Source organism: Gadus macrocephalus, chromosome 6 (genome assembly GCF_031168955.1).
Source record: "Gadus macrocephalus chromosome 6, ASM3116895v1".
In the NCBI taxonomy this organism is placed as follows: domain Eukaryota; kingdom Metazoa; phylum Chordata; class Actinopteri; order Gadiformes; family Gadidae; genus Gadus; species Gadus macrocephalus.
The window spans coordinates 25123474-25137322 of record NC_082387.1 but is presented as its reverse complement, the minus strand read 5'-3'; the positions used below and the strand labels follow the sequence as shown (position 1 = coordinate 25137322).

The 13849-nt window shown below is 46.4% G+C and overlaps 1 protein-coding gene across 1 annotated transcript; it reads right to left on the bottom strand.

Moving 5' to 3' along the window:
* Positions 1-3033: 3033 nt before the first annotated feature.
* LOC132458844 (uncharacterized) lies at positions 3034-11382 on the bottom strand. The gene is made up of 9 exons (XM_060053168.1): positions 10633-11382; positions 9906-10127; positions 9152-9251; positions 6492-6573; positions 5662-5878; positions 4370-5361; positions 4211-4280; positions 3715-3880; positions 3034-3524 (listed from the first exon to the last, which is right to left on the bottom strand). The coding sequence occupies exons 1-9, from the start codon at positions 11090-11092 to the stop codon at positions 3404-3406; spliced, it is 2430 nt and encodes an 809-aa protein (XP_059909151.1). The 5' UTR covers positions 11093-11382; the 3' UTR covers positions 3034-3403.
* Between the last annotated feature and the right edge of the window lie 2467 nt (positions 11383-13849).

The window sequence follows — 13849 nt, the reverse complement described above, 5'->3', positions numbered from 1 at the left end:
CAGAAAATGCATTTATCACGATGACAACATTTTTTCAAGGCCTGACGGCTGAACTTCAGCTGGCAATTTGTTGCTTTATCTAAAAATATATATTTCGAAATATAATTTTCTGTATTCCAGCGATCTCTGTTGGATTCTTAGCGGAATGACACACCATCACCCCCAACGGATGAATAATGACCGCTGTCAACAAAATGACTTTTTGCCTTTGGTATCACTCCGCACGTAGTCCGGTAACTTGTCAATGTAATAAGCGGGATATGTTTCAAACCAAGCGCTGTCGGTTGCTAAGCGACGACGTCAACGTCTTGGGTGGACTATTTCTCTGCTGATCAACACTATGAATGCTGGTAACAAATACATTGCAAATAAATTGTTTCGTTTTGGGAAGTAGCCGTGTAATAAGCGGGATAATGTATAGAACTTTGCCGGTCATTATCGTAAAATAAGCCCCTTCATGGCAAAGCAAGACACCTCAGATGCGCGTCGGTGTCCTGTTCGCCCTGTCGGGGCTTATTTTCTCGATAATGACCGGCGTTCTATACATTATCCCTTACTTATACACGGGTCTTTTCAACGTTCCGTTCACTTGCATGGGCACTTCACAACTTCCGGCGGTCAATTATTTTTGGATAATTGACCGTTTCCAATGAATAATGACCGCTGTCAAGGTAAACAAAATGACTTTTTGCCTTTGGTATCACTCCGCACGTAAGCGGATAATGTATGGAACTTCGCAGGTCATTATCGAAAAATAAGCCCCTTCATGGCGAAGCAAGACGCCTCCGCTAAGCGTCGGTGTCCTGTTCGCCCTGTCGGGGCTTATTTTCTCGATAATGACCGGCGTTCTATACATTATCCCTTACTTAAACCTTTAGGGAACTTTCAAATAAAACCAAAGCGCTATATTTTTAAAGAATTTAAATGGAATATACTTTTATTAACAAATAGTAGTATTTCATTTCATTGGTTGTATATGCTCAGGTGGTTTTGTCGCATGTCTTTTTATGTGTTGTATTTGTGTCTTTACCACTGTTTCCCTTTAGGGACAAATAAAGTACTGAAATGACCAGAAATTAACTGAAATTAACTGAATACAAGATGGCTGTTCCAGATACAGAGGAATAACAACCACCTCAGTGGAAATTAGTCAGTATTTCTGCATTTATTTTGAAAAGAAAGAAAACCACAGCACATGATTAAATATATTTAGAGAATCAACATAGCAAAGTTAGAAAAACCTTTTTTTAAATGTACAGGATATTAACAACGGCAGGCCTTTCACACTGCTGTAGGTAAGATGGGAGCGTCTCAGAGAGAAAATTAAAAAAAACGTCAACAACCCAAAAATATGTCCCCTGAGAATTGTGGTGTTCACGCATGGGATCGATTCGCTGGTCCAATCACAGAAGAGTCTCCCTGAACGGTTGGGCATCATTGGTTGTTTCGTACAGAGGTCAGGGCGCAGTCAACCAGAACCGATTTTCCCTCGAACCGATAGCTTACGGGTGGCTACAGGTCAGATGCCAACTCTTAAATCGTACCTACAGCGCCTCATACAGTTCCCCTATTATACCACCAGGTGTGAGCGTGATAAGCCGTTTTGAAAATCTGCCTCTTCCTGTGTTTCAGTGACATCACAAGTGGGCCGTGTCCACCTAGATGTGTGCCGGATAGATGAGCAACGTTTGCTACGGTCCACTGGGTAGGCTGGTAAGACTGCTCCATCCAGCACACGTCTAGGTGGACACGCCCGCTTGTGATGTCACGAAATCACACAAAGAGACCGATTTTTCAAAACGGCGTGCAGCGGCTAAACCCCCTCACATCCGGTGCTCTGACATGGGACTTCTTAAGGGACGACGATAACACCCCAGGATTAGTGTAACACCCCCCGTGAGCCCGCATCCACACCAAGTGTGCGTCAGCGGGGGGGGGGGGGGGGAAAGAAAACACTCCCATCCATTAAATTAACCCCCAGACCCCGCGGACCCCCCCCCCCCCCACAGCCCCAGGGCGGGGCCTCAGGACTGGGGCCCGCTCATGCCCGACGGCTGGGTGTCCTGGAGGAAGTGGGCCAGGTCCAGGTGGTCGGGGGGGTTCTGCCCCGTGGCTCTGCGGGCGTGGTAGCGCTTGGACGCCGCCCGCCACGCCTCCCGCTGGGCACTCTGCGTCTCCTCGGGGAGCTCCAGGATCAGCTTCCGCCGCTTCCTGCTGCTGCTGTTCATGTGGTGGTGGTGCATGCTGCTGCTGCTGTTGTTGTTGCTGTTGTTGTTGTTGTTGTTGTTGTGGGTGGTGGTGGTCATGGAGGCGGGCATGAAGCAGGCGGAGGCGGAGGCGCCCAGTGGGTGGAGTTGCCCCTGGGGGGGTCTGTGGGCGCGGAGGCGGGCCATCTTGCGGGCGTAGTAGCGCCGCGATGCCGCGCGCCAGGCCTCGCGCTTCAGCCGCTGCGCCTCGTCGGGCTCCAGCCGCTGCCTGCTGGGGGGGGGGGGGAGCACACGTTAAGTTAAGTTATCCTTTATTGTCCCTTTTTGGGGGGGATTACTTTTCTGGGGGCCCACCAGAACACCCGGAGCAGCCGCAGTGCTGCTCCGGGTGTTCTGGTGGGCCCCCAGTTATTTTCAATGAAAATAGTTAAACGCGGTTCATGTTGCCATTTCAAAAAGGGATATTTCTCTAGCGCAAGAGAGGAAAATGTAAATGTCTTGGCAACACTGCCGCCTGCTGGATGCGTTTGGTGCTGGAGGCAGCGCTCTTCCTCCGTTGGTTTGACTGCTGGCCTCTGCTACCGAGCCGACCGCATGAGAACCATGAGACTCAATCAAAATAAAAGTCGGGGGAGCAGAAATTGCGGATCGCAATATCAATATCAATGAACACTTCATTGATATGTAATATGAGTAATTAGTAAGAAAATTAGAAAATAATCATTATTTACTAAACATAGAGAAATTATATATAATATAATTATCACCATGCTGTAATACTTTTACACTGAGATTCTACAGCAAATATAAATGACAGGAGCCTAACGATGCAAACATTATTTTACTGGATGCTGTTAACAGTTTGTTACTATGATATACACACAATTCTGCAAACAGACACACAACAAAACCAATTAGGATAATCTCACAAACCATAAAACAGAGGTTCTATTGGGCAAGGCATTTATTAAGGCAGTATTACTCACATGCGTCAAAGGCAAACTTGTTGTTCATGTATTTTAAACATTACAATTACACATAAAATCATGTTTCCCTCCCTGGTGAGCTCGGCCAGGAAACGCTACTGCACGCAACAGCAGTGCGTCTGTCTGTGTTTTTAACAAGAGGAACATTTTCCTTTTGTTTTCTAATCTGGCCGTGGGGGGCACAACATAAAGAAATGAACAGTGAACGAATCACATAAACAGCCAGTCAAAGTCCCTCAGGCGTCTCAGCAAGGCGGACACATGCACATCCTTTTTTTTCTTTCTGGAGGGAACCTTGGTCCCATGGGTGGGGTTCAGTCCAAGGAAACATCTGAAATCACAACAAAACGTTCATTTCTTTGTCCCACATGTAAAACTAGAAAAAATTCAGAATTACGGAGATATTCTACCAAAGTGAAATAAACTCGCGTCTGAATAAGTGCTTATTTAAACATATGCAATATGATTCACGTGAGTTGTAGATAATGTTCCTAACGTCTGTACCGTGAGAAGCCGCTCACCTCTGGATGAACTCGAGCGTGCACGACGCCCCCTCCTGGAACACTAGGTTAAAGGCATAGTACGCCGTCAACAAGGCCGCCAGCCCGGCCACGAAGCCTGGGTGGGGCGACACCACCACCTTGCCCTCCATGCTCAGCATCCACTTCCGCGACGTCAGCATGTCACCTGGAACAACGCGGTTAGATGAAAACCTGATCTCCATGAACTTTATTGGTTTTTAATACCAGTGCCATACATTAAGGGTGGGTAGGGTAACTGAATTAAACAATACTCATCAAGCAAACCTTAAACAGTAAATACAATTGAAAAGTGAAAAACGCTGCAGACACCTTGACAGGTTTTCTCGCCAGGTTTGCTTGACAATGCGATATACTCCTGCACAAGTACTCGTTGTGATTTGGCCCGTGTATTCGGTTTTCAGATTCTTAGTGTGGTGTCCAGGATTCCGACCAAACATAGATCGGATCACGCAATCAGCCTGACCGGTGTAGCTACCTAACACGATGAGCCGTGGGGAGTCTGGGAGCCTCAAGGCCTGTTCCACCTCCTCCGCCGTTGCCAAGACCTAGGCGCCGGAACAAAAGAGTAAACCGTGAGCAGACGGTGGATCAAAACACATTATGACATCCAAAAGTGAATAAACGTCCCGCTTACATCAGCCTCAAGAATGAGTCCCTCCACCTCCTCGTCCAAGTACGCCATGAGGAGCAGGATGGCACACGGGCCGAAAGCCGACTCCTCGCTGCTCTCGAACCTCCTCAGGATGTCCTGTATCCGGACCGTGTCCGCGCCGTCCGGCTTATTCTGGAAGAAACTAATGATCAGCTTCCCCTTCTCAGCCACCGCCTGCTCCATCTTCTCCAGGATAGCGACGCCGGTGAGCAGCTGGAAGTGTTTGTACAGTCCTATGGGCGTGAACAGGTAGGGCCAGTCCGCCTTCAGGTCCACGACGGACGGGGGCGGGCAAGCGTCGACGGCCTGGCGTTGGAGAGGGTACGTCGCCTCCATGAGGGGCCCGATTTGCCCCCGCCGCGCCGCGGCCGGGCCCTCGGCGCCAAACAGCTCCTTCATCTCCCGCTGTTTCCTCCTGAGCAGCGCGTCCGTTTCTTGCGCGCGGACCGCCGCTTCCTCCGCCGGCGGTTCTGGCCCGCGGGCCGCCACGTCCTCCACCGGCGCCGCGGGGGGTCTCCTGGGCCTCCGGTGCCTCACCAGGGTGTTGCCGCGGTTGACGTGCTCGACTCGGGTCTTGATCTGCGTGACGAGGGACACGTAGCCGCTGCCGATTCTCGTGCCGTCTCTCAGCACGTCGGCGAAGCTGTTGGGGTACTCGCGCACGATCTTCTTGGCGACGGCGACGCAGTTGGCCCTGGTGGGGTTCAAGTCCTTCAGCCGCATTTGGTCCACGAGGATTCGGACCATCTCCCTGCGGCTCTTTGGAGACGGGCGGTCGTTGAGCGCAATGGCGGTTGTGATGCAAGCAGGCATCCTGGTCCAAGGAACCACAAAGTTGTCGGGCCAGGAGCTTAGATCGAGAGTGGACCCGTTGGGGCTCCCCCCGCCTGGGGGGCTGCTGGCCGTGACCGAGGGGCTGGAGGGGTGGAACTCCTCGTTGGTCTGGTCGGCAGCAGTGATGGCCACATACTCATCTAGAACAAGTGAAAAAAGTCTTTACGTTTGACTTGTTTGTGTGCTTTATAAGTATGAGGTAAATGGGAAATGGATTTGTAAAGAGTTTTTCTAACCAGTGGCCACTCAAAGCACTTTACAATATTTCCTAACATTCACCCATCCATGCACCCGTTCACACACCGATCGTCGGGAGCAGTCAGGGTGAGGCGTCTCGCTCAGGGACACCTCGACACTAATCGAACTAGCAACCTTCTGGTTACCAGCCAACCCGCTCAACCCCGTGAGCCACATGCCTCCTGGTGAATCCCGGGACATACCTTCAACACGCCAGGTTCGGAGCAGCTTGCGACACTGCAAAGGGGTGAGGATGTCGTGCAGATCCACCATTCGGACAAAGCGCAGGTCCTCTTCAGACTCAACTCCTATATCTAACAGCTTGTTCAGAAGGGTCTGCAGCTTCTTCTCCGGGAGGGACGGCAACGCTGCCAACACGGCGGGTGTCATGTCCTCCGCCGTCTCGGACACGTCACCAATCTGGGAAAGTGAGGTGAAATATGATCAAAGCTGTGCCATAAATCAAGGAGGGGCTCGATGCAAAGATGAAACTACACATTGGCTTTGACTTAACAAGAAATCGTTCTTGTGACCGTTTAAAAAATTAGAGTTGTCTGATTAGATTTACATAACTGTTGCATGCAAGGTTACGAGAAACATGCAGTTCTCGAGACACCGGACTAGCTTAGTGGGCTAACATAACGTTACAGGTGAAGGATAGTTTAGCTCATGGCTAAATTAGTCATCTGCTTCTAACTTATATTTCTCCTGGGAGACCCCGTGTGTGCTGCCGACTGGTCTTAGAACACGCCTCCATTAACACAATGACGACATTGATGACATGATGACAATGATGAAAGTTTCAAGCAAGGTTTTCTACCAACTTATTTATCACTGCAATGAAAAAAAGGTTGTTCCAAACCCAACGCTCGCATGCATTATCTGAATACGAGTAATTTCGAAACCAAAGTTAGTGGTTCAGTCATTTCGCTACGCTCTGCGTTTCACTACGCTCATGGACTTAACCTGGTACATACATAAAGCAACTTCATAATTCATCGTAATACTATGGAAAGGAGCACACATCTCTCACCCTGGGAGGAGGACGTCCGTCTGTCATCCGTCTCGCTCTCGGTGTGTCCGGTGTCGTCGCGGATCGTGGTGGGTTTCGTCGCCTGTGTTGAATGGCGTTCAACACTTACAAATGCTCCCAACTTTATAGACAATTGTATATATTTTAGCATTGAATAAACGCATTTAATTGAGTAATGTACCAATATTTGAATATTAGCTTCACCATTAGAGAACAAAAATGTGTGTCGTTGCATTTATTTGTTTTCACCGGTAAGGGACCGTCTTCAAATGTGACTTTCGTGTTAAAAGAAAACTGTTTCACTTCGTGCTCAATTCCTCATCAAAATCACAACATCTAACTGTAAAATGGTTTGTTGGTGACACTTTTAACCACCGAACCTGTAAATGCAACCTAAAAAAAGACCAGTAAATATTGCCTTTAAATCTTCTAACTAACGCACTGCAGGAAGCAAGACAATTATAGTATGAAAAGTATTGTATTATTGAATAATAAGTTACTGTTGGATTTGACTGTAGAAAACCCAGCCATTTGTTACAGTGTACAATAGAGGCTTTGTTCAACTATTGTGGTTAAACTCTCATTATTCTCAAGAGAGTCTCAGACTATAAGCCATGAACTGTCCATGGCTCGGAGGGGAAAGAGCAGCATGTGCGTAAGGGGGGAGGCCGTGGGATGAGGGAACTACGTATGGGTGATGGAGCAACAGAAAGGAGCATGGAGGCTGTAGTCTGAGAGAAATAGAGCACCTCTTTTTTTGCAAACCAACCCAGGCTTCGTTTATACTTGTTTACGGGTGATAATAAAAGGGTTTATCTTTCAAACTTCGGCTTTCTCCATCTTTCTTGTTTTGTTAAAATTTTGTTTATCCACAACAGTATGTTTCTAGGTTTAGGAAAGATTAAAAAAGGTATAGGTACAAATATAACTATATATTTGATGGACAATCCCTTCACAAAAGTATCAAAAACGATTTTTTGATCGTCAAGTCAAATGCATCATTATAATATTTATAAAAAACTAATCTTTTCTTATTTGCATGTTAATATATGAAGTGTTTGTTATCAGTGACTGCAGCCAAGAATGCACACCTCACAACTCTTCTTAACCAAGCCAGGGCCAACAGTAGAAATAGGATTTCATATTTTGCATTTGCTCAAAACAAATCTAAAATATGGAATCCTTGTTCCACATTGCAGCAGAACGGGGAGGAATAGTTAAACAGACCGATCTGTTTTCAGGTATTTACAGTCTCTCTTATTAACTGAAAATAGAGGCTCCTCCCTATTCTATTGCATTTCAAACAACCACATCCAATAAGGTAGCCGAATACAACCATATCATAGTAGGCAAAATGTGCATCTCTACAAAATGTGTATTAACAGAAATAGATTATTGTGAAAGATGGACATTTGTTTGTTTGGGTTAGGGATGTTAACCGATGACCGTTTGACCGCTGGTTGACCGTATCAACGCTGTCGTTAACCGATCAATCTTGTCGCTTGAAAAAAACGTTGGGGTCAGTATGGACAGGGGAATGTGTGTTGGTTTCACTTAGGGATCGACCGATATATCGGTCGGCCGATATTATCGGCCGATACGCGGCTGATTTTCGCCGATTTTTTTTTTATTTTATTTTTTTTTACTTGTTCTACCTCACCTGTTTTTAATATTTGTTAAATATTGTTCATCTACTTGTTCTTACTTGTTCTACCTCACCTGTTTTTACTATTTGTTAAATATTGTTCATCTACTTGTTCTTACTTGTTCTACTTCACCTGTTTTTACTATTTGTTAAATATTGTTTTTTATATTGAAGTTCAATAAATGTTTCTTTAAAAAAAAAAAAAAAAAAAAAAATCGGCTCAAGAAAATCGGTATCGGCGTATCGGCTAAGGCTGATGAAAAAATATCGGTATCGGTATCGGCCCTAAAAAAATCGGTATCGGTCGATCCCTAGTTTCACTTCACACAAAAAGATGATTGGATGAGGTGACTTATTGGAAGGACACTTGTCTCTAGCCCACTGTTTAATTTCTCCTCATTATTCCCGCATGCGAATGGCGGAAAATATGATCTCTAAACGCTATAAGACTACAGTTAGCCATCTCATTCCAAGATCTTTTTGTGTGAAGTGAAAAAAAGTATCCCTCAAACTCAATTTTTCCATCTCCTCCAAACTAAACAAGCGGCGTCTCTTCGGAGCGGTCATTTTCCTAACTGAGCCGCGTCAATGTTTCAAATGAGCTCTTATCGCAGAGTGGGGGTCAAACTCCATGCTCAAAGTCATACAAAAGCCTCAAGACTCTTGTTCAGAGTTCACATAGATAGACTCTGCATAGCCAACCGCTCCTACACACTTATTGTATGTTGGACGTCCTGGCACTTAATGCGCGCCCTTATTGTATGTCGCACTTAGTTATAGGGGTTAGGTGTGTGGCATCTTAACCTAGCCGCCTTTGTTGCGTACAGGGAATGGGTTCACCTAGTGCTTGGCACTTGGTTCTATGACCATCGTTGCTGCAGCAAAGCAAAGAAACAAACAGCCTGACAGACGCTTTCTGCTGGAGCTTGGGCACCATGTTGGGGGTGTTTTCATTTTGAAACGGGGTGCATCGTGCCGGAGGAAGAAGCAGGCGCGAGGACAGTGGGCAGCTCACCTCATCATGTGCTGCTCCGAGCCACCCAGTCCCAGTCGCTCAGGCCCTGGGTAAAGGCTTCCTCTGAAGTCCCCCACCATCTCCCCCTGGCCCAGGATCCCTGGAGAAGGTCAATGACATTTGATCAACAGTTCGGTTTCAGATTTATGTCGTTACCCCGATGGAATGATTTTGGACACGACACGGTGTGTTTAAGATCTTCATATAACGGACTGTGTGTTTTCACATGTTAAGATCTTCATACGACATGTTAAGAGCTTCATATAACGACTGCGTGTTTTCACATGTTAAGATCTTCATACGACATGTTAAGAGCTTCATATAACGACTGCGTGTTTTCACATGTTAAGATCTTCATACAACGACTGCATGTTTTCTAGATGCTACATTTTAAGATCTTCGTACTACTGCGTGTTTACTACATACGACATGTTAAGGTCTTCATACAACTACTGCGTGTTTACTACATACGACATGTTAAGATCTTCATACGACACGTTAAGATCTTCATTTAACTACTGCGTTTTCTACGTACGACATGTTATGATCTTCAGACGACATGTTGAGATCCTCAAATAACGTTTTCACACGTTAAGATCTTCATACGACATGTTATCATCATACAACTACTGCGTGATTTCACACGTTAAGATCTTCATACGACATGTTATCATCATACAACTACTGCCGTGATTTCACACGTCAAGATCTTCACACGCCACGTTGAGGTCCCCAGGCGTGCGTTTTGTCCCACCGTGGAGGTCAGTGCTCTCACAGATGGCGTCCATGTCCGAGGGCTCCTCCTTTATCACGGGGCCGTTGGACAGCGCCGCCGCCTCGTCCAGCGGGTCGACGGCCTCGGGGGGGGGCTGGACCGGGGTCGGCTGAAAGGAGGGCCTGATCGCGGGCGGAGGGGCGGCCCCCAAGTCCTGGCTCTGGGCAGAGACCTGGGACGGCGAGGCGTCGAAGAGACCCACTGGGAAGACGCGCAGAAGCACAAAGGGTTAGCAAGCTGGCAACAAGTAATCAAGCTCATTTACATTTTGGGTGTTTAGCAGACGCGTTTATCAGAAGCAACTTACAATAAGTACATGTGTCAGAAGAAAGAGAAACAATAATATATCTCTGTCGGTACAATAAGGATGTTCATAGAACCAATTGCAAAGCAATAACAATCACTAGTTTAACCCATTCCCCGTACACAACAAAAACAGGTAGGATAAGATGCTACACACTACTAAGCACTATTTTCAAGTGGCAGGACGTACAACATACAATAAGTTTGTACATTAAGTGCCATATTCATGTTGCCGATGTACAACATAAATAAGTACACCCCACACCCGTGTGGGGTGTAAGGGGGGAGAGTCTCGGTGAACTCTGAACCATTACCCAGTAGCATTGATTAACCCTGCCCAGTATGGTCATGTTTTTACACCAGCCTCTCTGACTTGGTGTTAGTTTGACCGAGTACTACTCACGGGAGAACGTCATCTCGCACTGCCCGTGTGCTGCTGCCATCTCATCCCCGGCATCGTCGCACGCGGGCCTGGGGTCACCGAACCCGGGCCTGGGGTCATGGAGGTCACCGCACCCGGGCCTGGGATCACCACTGGGGTCCCCGCAGTCCGGGTTCTGGAGGAGCGGGTCGGGGAACCCCGAGCCGCAGTGGTCATCGGTGGCGTCGTACAGCCCACAGGAGCAGCCCTGTCGACGCAGGAGTTGCAGCTCCCGTTCGAAGTCCTTCTCCCGGCCGGACAGCCGTCTGATCTCCTTGTCTCGGACCCCCAGCATCCGCTCGTACTCCCGCGTGCGCGCGCCGTTCACGCTGTATAGCACGTTGATGATGGAGTCGATCGCGAGCCTAATTGCGTTTTCAATGACCAGGGCCTCCTCGTCGCGGAGCTGAGGGTGCATGGTCCTGTTCTGTAGGAGGTTCATCTGGACGGAGGAAGGGGTAAGCTCTCTCTACAAAGAGGAACCTCAGGTCGCTGGCTGCTGGAGGGTCAGGAGTTACCGAATACCGAATCCTAAACCCCCTAAAGAGCGGAACGATTCAGAACATGTGATCCGAGGGTGCCAGGCAACCGAGCCATGCAAAAAAAACGACGAACAGCGAGACAAATGGCTTAATGTTGTCCTTTTCACCGGATGATAATAATGATGATTGGCTTTCTTCCTCCCGTGTCCTTCTCTGTTGTTTTCCTAGTAGTTCCTGGTGTACATTGTATTCCACAGCGCCCCCGGTGGCCGGAAAAGATGTACACAGCAGAAGGCTCCACAGCGACGCCTGGTTGTCGGAGTGGTTTACAAAGCAGCAGGCTCAAAGGGAACCTGTGGTTTCATGCTAGTAAATATTACCCTCCGAGTAGGCAAAGCAAGGAAAGGCCAGGCAACGTTATTTATGTAGCACTTTTCATACACAAGGCAGACTCAAAGTGCTTCACGTTTAAACATAGACGTACACTAAAATAAAATAATAGATAAGTAAAAGAAAAAATATATGCAAAGAGATCAGCATTTTAGAAAGTGCACGTTGGGACTCCAACCCGACCTAGAGGAACTTGGTCCTTTCTCTGGGACTCCAACCCGGATTCTAGGACTCTAACCCAGACAGAACTCGAGTCTCAAACCCTTCAAAGTTACCCACGTCAGGAATCCAACCCGACCTAGTAGGAAATATATGAATAATCGTACTACTATAATAGCAGGCCTGTCGCACCAGTAACTCAAGTTACTTACACACACACACACACACACACACACACACACAGCACACACGAACGCATGCATACACCGCAAGCAAGCACATACACACACCGCAGACACACGCACAATGCCATGAACATACATGGAAACGCACGTCAAGAAAAAGGCACCGACACATACATGGAAGCACACACACACACACACACACACACACACACACACACACACACACACACACACACACACACACACACACACACACACACACACACACACCAAACGTCAAGACCAAGACACACTCGCCGAGCTAAGATTGTATATATATATATATATATATATATATATATATATATATATATATTATTATTATTATTTTTTTTTTCAATCAATAGGCTACTTTTTTTTAAAACAATTACTAGACATTTCAGGCGACCCCATTTAAATTCCAGGCGACCCCACATGGATGCTATGTGTGACTGTAGGCTACTGCTGCCCGTCTTGGCCAAAACAATGGAAGGGACAATGGAACAATGGAAATCTTAATCTCAATGATGATCATTATTTTCAACTAACCAATAGCAGTTGCCTTGCATTTTAAAATGTCAATGCACTTTTCAGCCCTGAATAACACAAAAAGCTATTGAATAATTGATTTGCATGCATAGTATACTATACACTTTCCATTGACATTTTGCCCGTTACCATAAATTTACTAATTTTATAATGTAATCAAATGCTCATACATTAGCTGCTTTCAGACGCGTGTAAGACCTAAAATTCTCCTGATGGGCCGTATGTGTGAACAACATATCCTGACATTTGTACCCTGAAAATCTCCTGAATAATACTACCCCTGAGTAAGTATTTTCTCCGTAGGAAATGTAAATTACCTTAGACGTCAATGAGGAGTAGAAAGTCTGGATTTCTCACACGTGTTGATGACGCTTCTGCATGTCATTGGCCCAATCCCAATATCCGGACTCACAGACTTTATTGCGCGTTCTCGCAAAATTATTACGGCTTTAGGGCTGTCCCAATGTCGAAATCCAAAGGGCGTGAGGGTTTGAGTCCACATTTATCGAGCCCTTTCCGTGAGTCCGCATCAGTGCGGACTTCACCTATAAGGGAATTACCCACAGTTCAAAGCGTTGTGACGTTTACGGCGTAGACCATAGGGAAATCCGGCATTAGGAAGGTAATCAACAAGACGACGCTACTGTCAATGCGCGATCAGATGGGAATTTCGGCCTTATTTTAGTGAGCCGGATCATTTGGATCAGCTCACCAACAAGAGCCGACTTTTTTGCTCCCAAACGGCTATTCATATTAGGCTACTACTTTATTAGGCTATACCTTTTATAATTTAGCCAAATGTAGCCCGTTCTGATTAATGTTTAAAAGGCCCAGTGTAGGCCAATAATCACCTAAATTATACAATATGTCCTTTATACTGAAGTATTAAAAAGTAAAAATTATATTTTCTAATATCAATAAATTGCTGTAGCCGATTGTTTTCATTGCATTTATAAAAGAACAAAAAAGAACGAAAAATGAGAATTCCCAAACCGGTCAGCAACATCTTTGTCATAAACCGTTGCCAAGGTAACATGTGCCCTCGTTAAGTGCTGTCCCAATCCCATATCTCAGCCCATGTGGCCTCACACACTCGCTCACTTAGCACTTAGTCCGTGAGTCCTCAGGGCTCACTTTGGGATTGGACCAATGAATGGCCCCCTAAATGATACTCAGCCCGTTGCCTTTTGTTCGCTGAATGGTTAAAAAATATTGTAATATGTTGGCACTGCTTTTAAAAGCAGCATAGTAGTCTACCAGATTCATCTATGGTCAGATCACACACGGAATGCAGGTTTATTGCTCATCAGAAGATGATTTATTATTGACAGTCACAGCTACGGGTAGCAACAGAACGAGGCACTTGAACTTAAAACACACACACACACACACACACACACACACACACACACACAC